Genomic DNA, 14,726 nt, shown 5'->3' on the forward strand with positions numbered 1-14,726 from the left:
GCGAGGTGGTCCACTTTGGTAGGAATAATGGTAGGAAGGACTATTACTTACGTGGCGAAAAACTGCAGCAGGCGACGGTGCAGAGGGACCTTGGGGTCCTTGTGCATGAGTCGCAAAAACCCAGCTTGCAGGTGCAGCAGGTGGTCAGGAAGGCGAATGGGATGCTGGCCTTCATAGCGAAGGGGATTGAATATAAAAGTAGGGAGGTCTTGCTGCGGCTGTATAGGGCATTGGTGAGGCCGCATCTGGAGTACTGTGTGCAGTTTTGGGCACCGTACTTATGCAAGGATATTTTAGCCTTGGAGGGAGTGCAGAGGAGGTTTACTAAGCTGATGCCAGAGTTGAGGGGGTTGAGCTATGAGGAGAGGCTGAATAAATTAGGCTTGTACTCATTAGAGTTTAGAAGAATGAGGGGAGATCTCATTGAGACGTATAAGATGATGAATGGGATGGATAGGATAGAGGTGGAGAGACTCTTCCCGCTCAGAAAGGACAGTAGGACTAGGGGGCACAGCCTCAAGATAAAGGGGGGGAGCGGTTTAGAACGGAGTTGAGGAGGAACTCCTTCACTCAAAGGGTAGTGAATCTCTGGAATTCTCTGCCCGTTGAAGTGGTGGAGGCTACCTCGCTAAATATTTTTAAGACGCGGGTTGATGGGTTTTTGATAAGAGAGGGGATTAAGGGTTATGGGGAGAGGGCGGGAATGTGGAACTGAGCCACGACAGATCAGCCATGATCTTATTGAATGGCGGGGCAGGCTCGAAGGGCTAGATGGCCTACTCCTGCTCCTATTTCTTATGTTCTTATGTTCCCCTTTTTATCCAGGAATAATACCATAAACCCAGCCATACACTCATACCCAACCAGAAGATTGAAGTGGATAAAACCAAGAAGGACCAATATGATATCCCTCAGGTCATCCAGCGCTACAGACCTCAGTATATATATCCCAGGGTATAACCTTTGCCCTCAAAACCTCTTCAGTCGTGGCATTGTATGGGATAAAATTCCAATACATCACAATTAGTGTGGATCTTGTCTAAGTCCATAGCCAGGTTAACTATCCGATCAAGCTTCTTGACTTGGTTCTTTTTCAAATGCATCTTTTTGACCTCCTGACCACATTTACCAATGGACAATTAACATGCCCGAGAGATAGCGGTCAATTCAAGATTACTCATCAACTGATGACTGTCTAAGCCTGTATATTTAACCTGACTTCCAATCTTAAACTCCCCTCTGAACTTGTCTGTATGAAATTGCTCAAGCTCCGCAGAAACTTCCCATTGGAAATCATGGGCATGCATTATAAAAATGCCCATGAATTTCTCTTCTTGACACCAGAACTGTCTTCAGCTGAATACAGCCTACTTTGAGCAAGGCATAGGTAACTGAGAAGTACATCCTCAATCCCGAAACACATCCAGTTTATATCACTGGACTTACCGACCCACAAATCTGTGGTGGAAAAACTTTTCGAGAAAAGTTACCATGCCAGGGCAAAGACGCAGTCTGACTTTTCAATCTTCGAAACTCTACACTACAAGTCTCGCTTTTCATAGAATCATAGAATCCCTAAGTGCAGAAGGAGGCTGTTCAGTCCCACGGATCACAATCCCATCCAGGCCCGATCCCCATAACCCCATGCATTTACCTGAGCTAGTCTGGATCATCTGGTTCTTCCAACGGGGTTTCCCGTTGAATGTGCTCCTGGCCGCCAGGAAAGCCGCGAGGGCGATGTGTCAGCAGTGGGACTAGAAGATCCTGCCAATGTGTACAGCCAGAACGTTCTGGCCCAGGAGTCTGTCCATGTTTGACATTTCAGCAATCTGAAAGCAAGCACTGAACGAGGAATTTCCAAGTTGGATTTCCACAATCTTGTTATAAACGACGGTTAATTAAATTCCATAATACCTTTTCCCTTTATAATGAACATTATTCTTCCAGATTATCAGAGCTTGGCCAGGCCTGAGATGCATTTCATAGATCAGCTTTCTCATAAATTTAACCACGAGACGTAACTTTAATCCATGTTCAGCTGACAAGCCTCCAGCTCACAAATGCTTTGCACATGATCCTGCTTTCGTTCTGAAGCAACAGCGCTAAGTCTAAGCCTTGTTTCCTCTTTTGTGCTCCTGTAACCCAGATCTACGTCTATTTTCCCATTCTTCAAAGAGGTTAAGATTGTATTCATTGGAGTTCAGAAGAGCGAGAGGGGTCTCGTAGAAACTTATAAAATTCCAACAGGGTTAGACAGGTTACGATCAGAAAGGATGTTCCCGATGTTGGGGCAGTCCAGAACTAGGGGTCATAGTTTGAGGATCGGGGTAAACCTTTTAGACCTGAGGTGAGGAGAAATTTCTTCACCAAAAGGGTGGTGAATGTGTGGAATTCACTCCCATAGAAAGTAGTTGAGGCCAAAATGTTGTGTGATTTCAAGAAGAAATTATAGCTCTTAGAGTTAAAGGGATCAAGGGATCTGGGGAGGAAGTGGGATCAGGATATTGAATTTGATGATCAACCATGATCGCAATGAATGGCATAGCAGCCTTGAAGGGCTGAATGGCCTACTCCTGCTCCAATTTGCTCTGTCCCTGTGTTCAGTTTCAGAGAAGATAAGATCATACCCTAACAATTTACCCTTGGTTTCAGTCATTCTTCTCTAAAGTACCTCAGATTTACAACACTTAGACTGAGAGAAAAAGCAATGCCAGTTGTTAATCTTCACCTCTCTGTTTCCGTTCCCTGCTGCTATGTTCATTGGAAGTAAGCCAGAGTGTCAAGTATAAAATTAGATCTGGATCCTTTTACTTGTTCACAGGTTTACTCACTGATTACAGCCCGAACCATTTGAAGTAAATGCCATTCTCTAACTGGCAATACATGACTGTCCCAGCAGTCTGATTTTATATTCTCCAGAGTATCAAATAAACTAATTAACAGCCACTTAAATGGACACTTGTGACAAAAACAAATCCTTAAAGAAAACGTGGCAAATTTTAAATGAAGAGATATGCTGGAACTCTACGGCTTTGCCAGCCACGGAATTGGATCAGGCGATGGACGGACAACGGAAATGTCCATTGACCTCAGATGGAAATTTCTGGTCTCGCTCAAGCAAGGCTGTAAATTCCCGCCCATTATTTTGGGGGGAGGTCCTGCAGGTCCCTTCTTACCCTCTTCTCAGTATACCACTCAGAAGAAAAAAACTTATGAACAAATGAACCAATGAACACCCTTGGAACAAAGGGGCAGAGTAACAAAAACACAAAGCTGGAAAGGAAACTTAATAAATCAAAGAAAATGCCTTTCCTGGGTCTGATGATGCGCTCCAGCCCTGTGGGAGCTGTCAGTCATTGAAAGGAGCAATTATTTTTAATCAGGCCAACATTTCTCTGTTATACTTGAGACAATCCTGGATCACTTTCACACATGACACCATTCCCACAAACTGTGCCCTTCTTTCCCCAATTGCTCCTGCTGTGCAATAAGCAGCTGTGAATCTGGCCAAGTTCTGGGTAGGCTGTTCGGAACTTGTCTCTGAATGAGGCGCTGTAATTGACAGAAAGGAATGCTTCATTGAGCAGTTGATGTGATGGACTTATCTGTGTCTCTTTCTTGCTTTTTGAGCAGTTCCACTGTGCCCATCAACTATCTGAATGGTGCCTGCATCACATCTGCACAAACTACAACAACGTATGTCGCAAGTTTCCCAGGGAAATGAAGGCAAAGTCTCCAGGTAGGACTCCAGTACCCTTTCTCATTCAACAACACCCCACATGGTCTGCCTCACAATGCCGTTTTCATCATTGGAATGTCTGGTAATCCAGACATTCCAGTGATGTCTCCAAAGATGTGTTGGTTAGGTGGATTGGCCATGCTAAATTCCCCCTTAATGTTAGGGTGATTAGCATGGTAAATACGGGGGGCATGGGAAAAGGGCCGAGGTGGGATTGTTGACGGTGCAGACTTGGGCTGGAATGGCCTTCTTCTGCGCTGTCGGGATTCTATGAATTGGCGGAGGGGATAGTGGTACAGAGTGATGCAAGTTCAGGTTATTATGATGATAGGGTGCGGTTTGCGGCAGGGGCTGGGGGGATGATGGATGGTAGTATTCAGAGATTACTTGTGGCCTGGAATGCATTATCGGAAAGGTGGTAGAAGAAGATCCAACTGTAATTTCCAAAAGGAATGCATGGGGATAGGGACTTGGTGGGATTAGAACATAGAACAGAACAGTACAGCACAGCACAGGCCCTTTAGCCCTCAATATTCTGCCGAGCTATGTCCAATCCCAAGATCAAGCTATCCCCTACCTATCGTTCTGGTGTGCTCCATGTGCCTATCCAATAACCGCTTGAAAGTTCCTAAAGTGTCCAACTCCACAATCACAGCAGGCAGTGTATTCTACACCTCAACCAATCTGAGTCAGGAATCTACCTCAGATATCCCTCCTATATCTCCCACCATGAACCTTATAGTTATGCCTCTGAGTAACAGCTACATCCACCCGAGGAAATAGTCTCTGAATGTCCACTCTGTCTATCCCCCTCATCATCTTATAAACCTCTACTAAGTCGCCTCTCATCCTCCTCTGCTCTAAAGAGAAAAGCCCCAGCTCCCTCAACCTTTCCTCATAAGACCCACCCTCCAAACCAGGCAGCATCCTGGTAAATCTCCTCTGCACGCTCTCAAATGCTTCCACATCCTTCTTATAGTGAGGTGACCAGAAATGAACACAATATTCCAAATGTGGTCTCACCAACATCTGGTATAGTTGCAATATAACCCCATGGCTCTTAACCTCAAACCCCTTGTTAATAAACACAGACACACGATAAGCCTTCTTCATGGCTCTATCCAGTTGAGTGGCAATCTTCAGAGATCTGTGGATATGAACCCTGAGATTTCTCTCTCTGTTCCTCCACATTCCTCAGAACCTACCGTTGACCCTGTAATCTACATTCAAGTTTGTCCTACCAAAATCAACTCTCTCTGCCACTTTTCTGCCCAGCTCTGCATCCTATCAATGTCTCTTTGCAGCCTGCAAAAGCCCTCCACCTCATCCACGACTGCACCAATCTTGGTGTCATCAGCAAATTTACAAACCCACCCTTCAATCCCCTCTTCCAAGTCATTGATAAAAATCTTAAATCGCAGAGGACTGATCGCTGTGGTACACCACTGGTAACTGGCCTCCAGTCTGAAAATTTTCCTTCCACCACCACCCTCTGTCTTCTATGAGACAGCCAGTTACTTATCCAATCAGCCAAATTTCCTTCTATTTCACTCCTCCTTACCTTCTTCATGAGTCAACAATGGGGAACCATATCAAATGCTTTACTAAAATCCATGTATACGACATCAACTGCTCTACCTTCGTCTTCATATTTAGTTACTTCCTCAAAGAATTCAATCAAATTTGTGAGGCAGGACTTAACCCTCACAAAACTGTGCTGACTATCCCGGATTAAGCAGCATCTTTCCAAATGGTCATAAATTCCTTTCTCTCAGCACTCTTTCCATTAACTTCCTGACCACCGACGTAAGATGAACTGGCCTATAATTACCAGGGTCATTCCTATTTCCTTTCTTGAAGAGAGGAACAACATTTGCCGCTCTCCAGTCCTTTGGCACAAACCCTGTGGACAGTGAGGACCCAAAGATCAAAGCTGAAGGTTCTGCAATCTCATCCCTTGCCTCCCAAAGTATCCGAGGATGTATCCCATCTGGCCCAGGGGACTTATTCACAACTCAGGTTTTTCAGACTTAAACTTTGAATTGGATTGTGAATTTTGAATTTTTGGATTGTGGTCAGTGCAGGCTCCAAAGCCGAATGGCCATTTCCTGCATTGTAGGGATTCTCAGATTCTATGATCCCAGATTCCCATCGCCCTCTGGGTGAAAAGAGTTTTCCTTAGATGCCCCCGAATCTTTTGCCCCTCACCTTCAAATGATGCCCCTTCGATATTAACCCTTCAACCAAGGGGAATAGCTGCTCCCTACTTACCCTGCCCATACCCCTCATAACCTCAATCATGTACCCCCTCAGCCTTCTCTGCTCTCAGGAAAGCTGTCCAAGCCTATCCAGTTTCTTTGTATCGCTCAGATGCTCCATCCCAGGCAACATCCTGGTGAACCTCCTCTGTACCCCCTCTGGTGCAATCACTTTCTATAGTGAAGTGATCAGAATTGCACATGGTATTCCAGCTGTTGCCTAACCAAGGCTCTGTACAACTCCAACATTATCATAGATCATAGAATCCCTACAGTGCAGAAACAGGCCATTTGGCCCATCGAGTCTGCACCGACCACAATCCCATCCAGACCCTACCCCCATATCCCGACATATTTACCTGTTAATCCCTCTAACCTATACATCTCAGGACACTGAGGGGCAATTTTAGCATGGCCAATCAACCTAACCCACACATCTTTGACTGTGGGAGGAAACAGGAGCACCCGGAGGAAACCCACGCAGACATGACGAAAATGTACAAACTTCACACAGACAGCGACCCAAGCTGGGGATTGAACCCAGGTCCCTGAAGCTGTGAAGCAGCAATGCTAACCACTGTGCTACCATGCCGACAATGTCGTTCTGCATATTACCTTCTGTATTCTATGACCTGAACTGTTAATGGCAAGTATGCCTTTGTGACTTCTCTGTTAACCTGTCCAGGCACCTTCAGGGATCTGTGGACAAACACCCCCAGATCCCTCTGCTACTCTGAGCTTCCGAGTCTCCTGCCAGTCATTGAGTATTCCGAGTGGCAAGTTCCCCCTTCTTACCAGTGTCTGGGTCAAGTTTCTCCTGAATTCCCTGTTGGATTTAGACATTCAAAAGCCTGGTTTTAAACTTCCTGAAAAGGCCACTTTTCAAATTCTTGCAGCCCATCTCTTGAAGGCAGGAGGTGAAAATCTTTTGGGATTTAATGGTGAGAAAAGGGGCCCTATAACTTTAAAGACATGGGAGCGATTCTTACAGTCCCACCTGCCATGGGACTCAGAGCGGCGAGGGGCAGACCCACAGAAAGGACCATTGATGGAGGGCACAATTTTCCAGCGTTGAGGTGACCGAGGTGGGAAAATCTCACCCATAGTATGGTCTCATGGACATTGGACATTATTTATATTGATAGCAGGCCTGCTGGGTGGAGAATTCCAATGTGTTGCAGCGTTCCCACACAGGAAAGTGAGAACATTTATCTGACAGTCAGCCCACTCCACCCTCTTATCACGATGGTGTGCATACTCCATTTACTTGCTTTCACTCCGTATCCCATCACACCCTCGCCTCACAAAGAAGCTCAATTGATCTCACTCGCTCCCAGGAGCTCCGATTGTCCTGAAGCGTCCACGGCTTTTTGGGGCAGTGAATTCCAGGTTTACACTCAAACTTGCACTTAAGGAAATGCGTCCTGATTTTCCTCCTAAATAGCCTAGCTCTCATTTTAAGGTTCTGTCCCTTTATTTTGATCCTGTTCACCTGCAGGGAAACCAGCTTCTCTGCATGTATCTGTGAAATCCTTCCAATATCTTAAATACGTCAATCAGGCCATTCTACAACCTGCCACTTGGAATACTCAATGAATGGCTGGACACTCGGCAGCTCAGAGGGATCTGGGGGGGTGGTGCTTGTCCACAGATCTTTGAAAGCAGTTGGACAGGTTAACAGGATAATCATTCTCATGGCCAGCCTGTGCAACCTACCTTCCAAACAAAACTCTCATTTTCTTAATGTTTATGTATTAGTGTCACAAGTAGGCTTACATTAACACTGTAATGAAGTTACTGTGAAAATCCCTGGGTTGTCGCACTCTGGCACCTGGGTACACTGAGGGAGAATTTAGCACGGCCATTGCACCAAACCAGCTCGTCTTTCAGACTGTGGGAGGGAACCAGAGCGCTCGAAGGAAACCCAGGCAGACACGGGGAGAATGTACAGTCTCCACATAGACAGTGACTCAAGCCAGGAATCAAACCTGGGTCCCTGGCGTTGTGAGGCAGCAGTGTTAACCACTGTACCATCCTGCACAGTGTCCTCTTGTGTCCTGAATTTACCCAGTGTGAATGTGGCAATCAATGTCCCTGATTTGCACTTTGGTTTGTAATTAACTCTTAATTGTTCTGTTTATGTCTGGCTGGATAACGCTGCACTGCAGGTTAAAGCGAAAGAGACAGACTCGCACAAGAAAACTCATTGACAGGAAGAAGGACACAAGGTGCCTGAGAAAGAAATGAACAAAAACTGAGGAATAACACTGGGCAGCATGGTGGTTAGCACTGCTGCCTCACAGCGCCAGGGACCTGGGTGATTATCTGTGTGGAGTTTGCATGTTCTTCCCATTTCTGTGTGGGTTGCTCCGGTTTCCTCCCACACTCCAATGATGTGAAGATTAGGTGAATTCGCCATGTTAAATTGTCCCATAATGTCAGGGGGATTCGTAGCATAAAGATGTGGGGTTCCAAGGATAGGCCCTGGGTGGGATTGTGGTCAGTGCAGGTGCGATGGGCCCAATGGCATCCTTCTGCACTGTAGGGATTCTGTGATTTAGCCCCCAGTCAATATCTTTCTCTTGTTTCTGTGGGATCTTGCTGTGCGCTGATTTGCTGCCATGTTTCCTCCAAGGGTGGCTGCACTTGGGTTGCATTTTCTTGGTGGCATTTAGCTGTCCTGAGGTCATGAAAAGTGCGACAAAGAAAGGACCGAAATTTTTTACTTACGCTTTGAGGGTGTTGCAAAATGTTGTCTCAATAAGCAAGATGGGCAGACGTGTCCGTTCTCCCCATTGGGAAAGACCCTTGTCATGCAGTGTAAAATGAGTGAGAACACTTATAACTGGATAAAATAGATGTGGAGCGGATGCTTCCTCTTGTGAGGCATTCCAAGACGAGACGTCATCGTCTTAGGATAATGGATAGCAAATTTAAAAGAGATGAGAAGAAACTACTTCTCCCAAAGGGTTGTGAATCTGTGGAATTCATTACCCCAAGGTGCGGTGGATGCTGGTATGGGGAGTAAATTTAAGGAGTCGTTACACAGATTTTTAGAACCATAGAGAATTACAGTTCAGAAACAGGCCTTTTGGCCCTTCTTGTCTGTGCCAAACCATTTTTTGCCGAGTCCCACTGACCTGCAATTGAACCATATCCCTCCACACCCCTCTCATCCACATACCCGTCCAAGTTTTACTTCAATGTTAAAAGTGACCCCGCATTTACCACTTTATCCGGCAGTTCATTCCACACTGCCACCACTCTCTGCGTGAAGAAGCCCCCTCTAATATTCCCTTTAAACTTTTCTCCTTTCACCCTTAACCCATGCCCTCTGGTTTTTTTCTCCCTGAGCATCAGTGGAAAAAGCCTGCTCGCATTCACTCTATCTATACCCATCAAAATCTGATACACCTCTAACAAATCTCCCCTCATTCTTTGACGCTGCAGGGAGTAAAGTCCTAACCTATTCAATCTCTCTCTGTAACTCAGCTTCTCAAGTCCCAGTAACACCCTTGTGAACCTTCTCTGCACTCTTTCAACCTTATTTACATGCTTCCTGTGACTAGGTGACCAAAACTGTACACAATACTCTAAATTCAGCCTCACCAATGCCTTATGCAACCTCAGTAAAAAGTCTGACAGCACCAGGTTTTAGTCCAACCGATATATTTGATAGTAAACGCACAAGCTTTCGAGGTTTCCCTCTTCGTCAGGTGAATGGAGAGTTCTGGCCTCAGACAGAGCATATAAAGCACAGACAGTTTAGAGATTACTGATTAGAATGCGAATCTTTACACCTAACCTGCTGTTCAAGTCCTAAAGTGGCCGACAATGTGAGTGGAAGGAGCACTGATCACAGGTTAAAGAGATGTGTATTGTCTCCAGACAGCACAGTGAGTGAGGTTTTGCAAACCCAGGCAAGTCACAGGGGTTACAGATAGTGTGACATGAACCCAAGATCCCTGTTGAGGCCGTCCTCATGCGTGCGGAACTTGGCTATCAGTCTCTGCTCAGCGACTCTGCACTGTCGTGTGTTGTGAAGGCCGCCTTGGAGAATGCTTACCCGAAGGTCAGAGGCTGAATGAACATCGCTCGACAATCACCAGGCAAGACTGTTCCCTTCCTGTTGGCGAACACTTCAGTGGTCACGGGCATTCAGCCTCTGACCTTCGGGTAAGCGTTCTCCAAGACGGCCTTCACGACACACGACAGCGCAGAGTCGCTGAGCAGAGACTGATAGCCAAGTTCCGCACGCATGAGGACGGTCTCTACAGGGATCTTGGGTTCATGTCACACTATCTGTAACCCCCGTGACTTGCCTGGGTTTGCAAAACCTCACTTACTGTACTGTCTGGAGACAATACACATCTCTTTAACCTGTGATCAGTGCTCCTTCCACTCACATTGTCGGCCACTTTAGGACTTAAACAGCAGGTTAGGTGTAAAGATTCGCATTCTAATCAGTAATCTCTAAACTGTCTGTGCTTTATATGCTCTGTCTGAGGCCAGAACTCTCCATTCACCTGACGAAGAGGGAAACCTCGAAAGCTTGTGCGTTTACTATCAAATAAATCGGTTGGACTAAAACCTGGAGTTGTCAGACTTTTTACTGTGTTTACCCCAGTCCAACGCCGGCACATCCACATTATGCAACCTCACCATAACACTCCAACTTTTACACTCGATACTCCGATTTATAAAGGTCAATGTACCAAAAGCAGTCTTTACGACCCTATCCACCTGTGATGTCACTTATAGGGAATTCTGTACCTGTATTCCCAGATCCCTCTGTTCAACTGCACTCTTCAGAGTCCTACCATTTAGCCTGTACGTTGTACTTTGGTTTGTCCTTCCAAAGTGCAACACCTCATATTTATCTGCGTTAAATTCCATTTGCCATTTTTCAGCCCATTTTTCTAGCTGGTCCAAGTCCTTCTGCAAGCTTTGAAAACCTTCCTCACTGTCCACTACACCTTCAATCTTTGTATCATCAGCAAATTTGCTGATCCAATTTACCACATTATCATCCAGATCATTGATATCGATGACAAACAACAATGGACCCAACACCGATCCCTGCGGCACTCCAGGCCTCCACTCAGAGAAGCAATCCTCCACAGCCACTCTCTGGCTTCTTCCATTGAGCCAGTGTCTAATCCAATTTACAACTTCCCCATGTATACCTAGCGCCTGAACCTTCCTAACAAACCTCCCATGGGGGACCTTGTCAAAGGCCTTGCTGAAATCCAGGTGGACAACATCCACTGCCTGCCTTTCATCCACTTTCCTGGTAACCTTCTCGAAAAACTCTAATAGATTGGTCAAACATGATCTACCAGGCACAAAGCCATGTTGACCCTCCCGAATAAGTCCCTGTCTATCCAAACATTTCTAGATCCTATCCCTTATCACGCCTTCCAATAACTTGCCAACCACCGACGTCAAACTTACTGGCCTGTAATTTCCCGGATTTCTTGTGGAACCTTTTTTAAACAACGGAACAACATGGGCCACCCTCCAATCATCCGGCACATCCCCCATGAATATTGACATTTTAAATATGACTGCCAGGGCCCCTGCAAGTTCAACACTAGCCTCCTTCAAGGTCTGTGGGAATACCCTGTCCGGTCCTGGCGATTCATCCACTCTCATTTGCATCAAGACAGCCAGCACTTCCTCCCCTTTAATCTGTAAAGGTTCCATGACCTCCCTACCTGTTTGCCCAATTTCCGTAGCCTCCACGCCCGTTTCCACAGTAAATACGGATGCAAAAACCCATTTAGTATCTCCCCCATCTCTTTTGGTTCCATACACAGTCTACCACTCTGGTCTTCAAGAGGACCAATTTTATCCCTCACTATTCTTTTGCTCCTTACATACCTATAGAAGCTCTTTGGATTTCCCTTCACTCTGTCTGCCAAAGCAACCTCATGTCTTCTTTTAGCCCTCCTGATTTCCCTGTTAAGTAGCTTCTTGCATTTTTTATACTCCTGGATTGAGGGTTATCGTTAGGCCTGGTAGGTAGGGATATAATCAGCGCAACTTGTGGGCCGAAGGGCCTGTTTGTGCTGCAGTGTTCTATGTTCTATGTTCCTCGAGCATCTGATCTGTTCCTTGCTGCCTGTACATTTCATACAACTCTTTCTTCCTCTAAATCAGTGTTACAATCTCCCTCGAGAACCAAGGTTCCTCATTCCTATTTACTTTGCCTTTAATCCTGACAGGAACATACAAACTCTGCACTCTCAAAATTTCTCCTTTGAAGGCCTCCCACTTTCCATTTACGTCCTTACCAGAGAACAGCTTGTGCCAATCCACACTTCCCAGATCCCTTCTCATTTCATCAAATTTGGCCTTTTTCCAGTTCATTTTTAATTGGCAATGGATTGAAAGGTTATGGGGAGAAGGTAGGAAAAAGGGGATGAGGAGCTTATCAACCGTGATCGAATGGCGGAGTGGACTGGATGGGCTGAATGGCCTAATTCTGCTTCTATATCTTATGAACTTACAAACACAACATGATTAACACTAGTTATTACTGTGCACTTTTTTAGGAAACCAGGACTATTTTGAGAAGCACCGCTGGCCTCCTGTCTGGTTTCTGAAGGAAGATGACCATTACCAGCGGGCCAGGAAGGAACGCGATAAAGAGGACTACCTGAGCCAGAAGCACCAACTCAAACGCAAGTGGTTTTTCTGGAACTCTGGCTCTTCATCCACCGCCTCGTCCTCCTCCACCGTGGTTTGAACATGTGGCTGGGATTGAATGACCACATCTTATCTCTTTAAAACAAAACTGAACACTCAATCCAGCCGCACCACCACAATCTGAAGGCGTTGGTCCCAACTGGCTGAATGAACCCCCCCCCACCGCCCCCCCCCGCCCTCCATCCTCCCCCCGCCCTGCTGCGTACTCACAGCCGGAATGGCGCACAGAGTGGCTCAATCCTGGAAGCCAAAAGTGAGTTTGCATTTTCTGCTGACCGCACATGCATACATGCACACAGGCACACACACACGCACACACATATACAGGCATTAATAAATCCAAGCTGCTGACTTCCTCTCCCATCCCCTCTCCATGGCCAGAGCAGATCTGATTGAGATTGAGCTCTCTCTCTCTCTCTCTCTCCGTCAGAGCAAAACTGCTGCAAACTGGTAGGAAATAGGAGCTGGTGATTCCATAACTGGCAACTTGTGTGGATTTGGTCGCTGCAGGGGGGTAGGGGGAATTGTCTTGGGGCCAGAGGCATAGATCGGGGCGCATGATACTTCTTGCATGGACCCTGCTACAACTGGGCCAATTTGAGTACAAGATGGCCTATTTTAGGATTTTGGATGGTCTATATTGTTCAGACCTACAACTAACAGCTTGCCTCTCACACAAAAAAAAATCAGGGTTTTGTTGCAAACTTGGAAACAAAATACTTCTCCCAAATGCCAGTGAGTGACTGAAGCTCGATAGTTGACTTGGAAAGAATTCCTGAATTTGGAATTTATACTTTACATGCTGCACTTAGGTACAAAATGTTTATATTTTGTATTTTTGAAAAAAATGGAAGAAAACCTGAGCTGGCAATGAACAAGATTAGGAGCATGGTCATTCTTTTGTACAGACAGTATTGTAACACAGTCTATGAGCAAACAGCACTTCGACATTGACAGGAGGTGGTGTGAGCTTGCAGGGGAGCTTGGAGAATTTCTTTTCCCTCGCGGCATTGAGGAGGTTTTCAACTTTTAGGGTAGGCAACGTCTTTTACAGGTGATTTTTTTTCTCTCTCAAGTTGTGAGACTTAGCTGAAAAGAAGATACACGTTGCAGGTTTCTCCTGGCTCTGTGTGTTCTGACTGAACTGCACTGACATTGGCAGGATAGGGCAAACTGACTCCCAGGGCGTCATCATAACCAGGACAACAAAAGGCATCCACTGATATGTATCTCCTGGTACGTGCGCTCACATGCGTTGAGTATTGCTTCACTACCTGTATCAAGGGTTTTCTCCAGATATCTGAGGCAGTTGGTGGCACGGTGCTGCCTCACAGTGCCAGGGACCTGGGCTCAATTCCCAGCTTGGGTCACTGTCTGTGTGGAGTTTGCACACACTCCCTGTGTTTGTGCGGGTTTCCTCTGGGTGCTCCGGTTTCCTCCCACAGTCAGAAAGATGTGCTGCTTTGGTGCGTTGACCATGCTAAATTCTCCCTCAGTGTATCCGCACAGGCGCAGGAGTGTGGCAATGAGGAGATTTTCACAGTAACTTCAGTGCAGTGTTAATGTAAGCCGACTTGTGACACTAATGAATAAACTTTTTAAAGGAAGAAATTTAATTGGGAAACAGATGGAGTCTGGGAGAAGTTGTTTTTCCCCAGGTTACAATGGGGAGAATTGTGTCATCCTCCATTCTGGGCCTGGAACAGCTTATGTGTAGCAACATATGTACATACACAAGCTCGCAAGCAAAGAAATGGGTAGCCATAGATAGCTGAGCATGGGGTGTCCATGCACCATTTGACTGACCCTTGACTGTTCCTGAGGATGTGCATCCCTGTGCACTGTGAGTGATGCATTGTTGCTGACTGGGAACGTCTGGGGAGTACTGGGCTCCTCCTGAAGATTAAGTGCAACACGACGGGACTTTGTAACCATTCAGTCCAAAATGAGGCAAGTGTAAAGACGCGCATGTTTCAGTCAATAAACAAGGAGAAGGCATTTCTTCAGAGGCAGCCCCT

At 46.1% G+C, this 14,726-nt stretch overlaps 1 protein-coding gene across 4 annotated transcripts in view; it reads left to right on the plus strand.

The window, feature by feature from the left end:
* The window catches only part of rhobtb2a (Rho related BTB domain containing 2a), a 64,853-nt gene extending 51,996 nt beyond the window's left edge, over nt 1-12,857 (plus strand). For 3 of the 4 annotated variants that reach the window (XM_080216806.1, XM_080216808.1, XM_080216807.1), the window contains 2 exons: nt 3,634-3,739; nt 12,555-12,857. In XM_080216806.1, the coding sequence (XP_080072932.1) occupies nt 3,634-3,739; nt 12,555-12,748 (300 nt within the window). In that variant the 3' untranslated portion in view covers nt 12,749-12,857. Of the gene's footprint in view, nt 1-3,633; nt 3,740-12,554 lie in introns of those variants that run through there. The other variant, XM_080216809.1, reaches the window with a different exon arrangement.
* The last annotated feature ends 1,869 nt before the right edge of the window (nt 12,858-14,726 follow it).

This window comes from Carcharhinus amblyrhynchos, chromosome 34 (genome assembly GCF_965287045.1).
Source record: "Carcharhinus amblyrhynchos chromosome 34, sCarAmb.v2.hapA, whole genome shotgun sequence".
Taxonomy (NCBI): domain Eukaryota; kingdom Metazoa; phylum Chordata; class Chondrichthyes; order Carcharhiniformes; family Carcharhinidae; genus Carcharhinus; species Carcharhinus amblyrhynchos.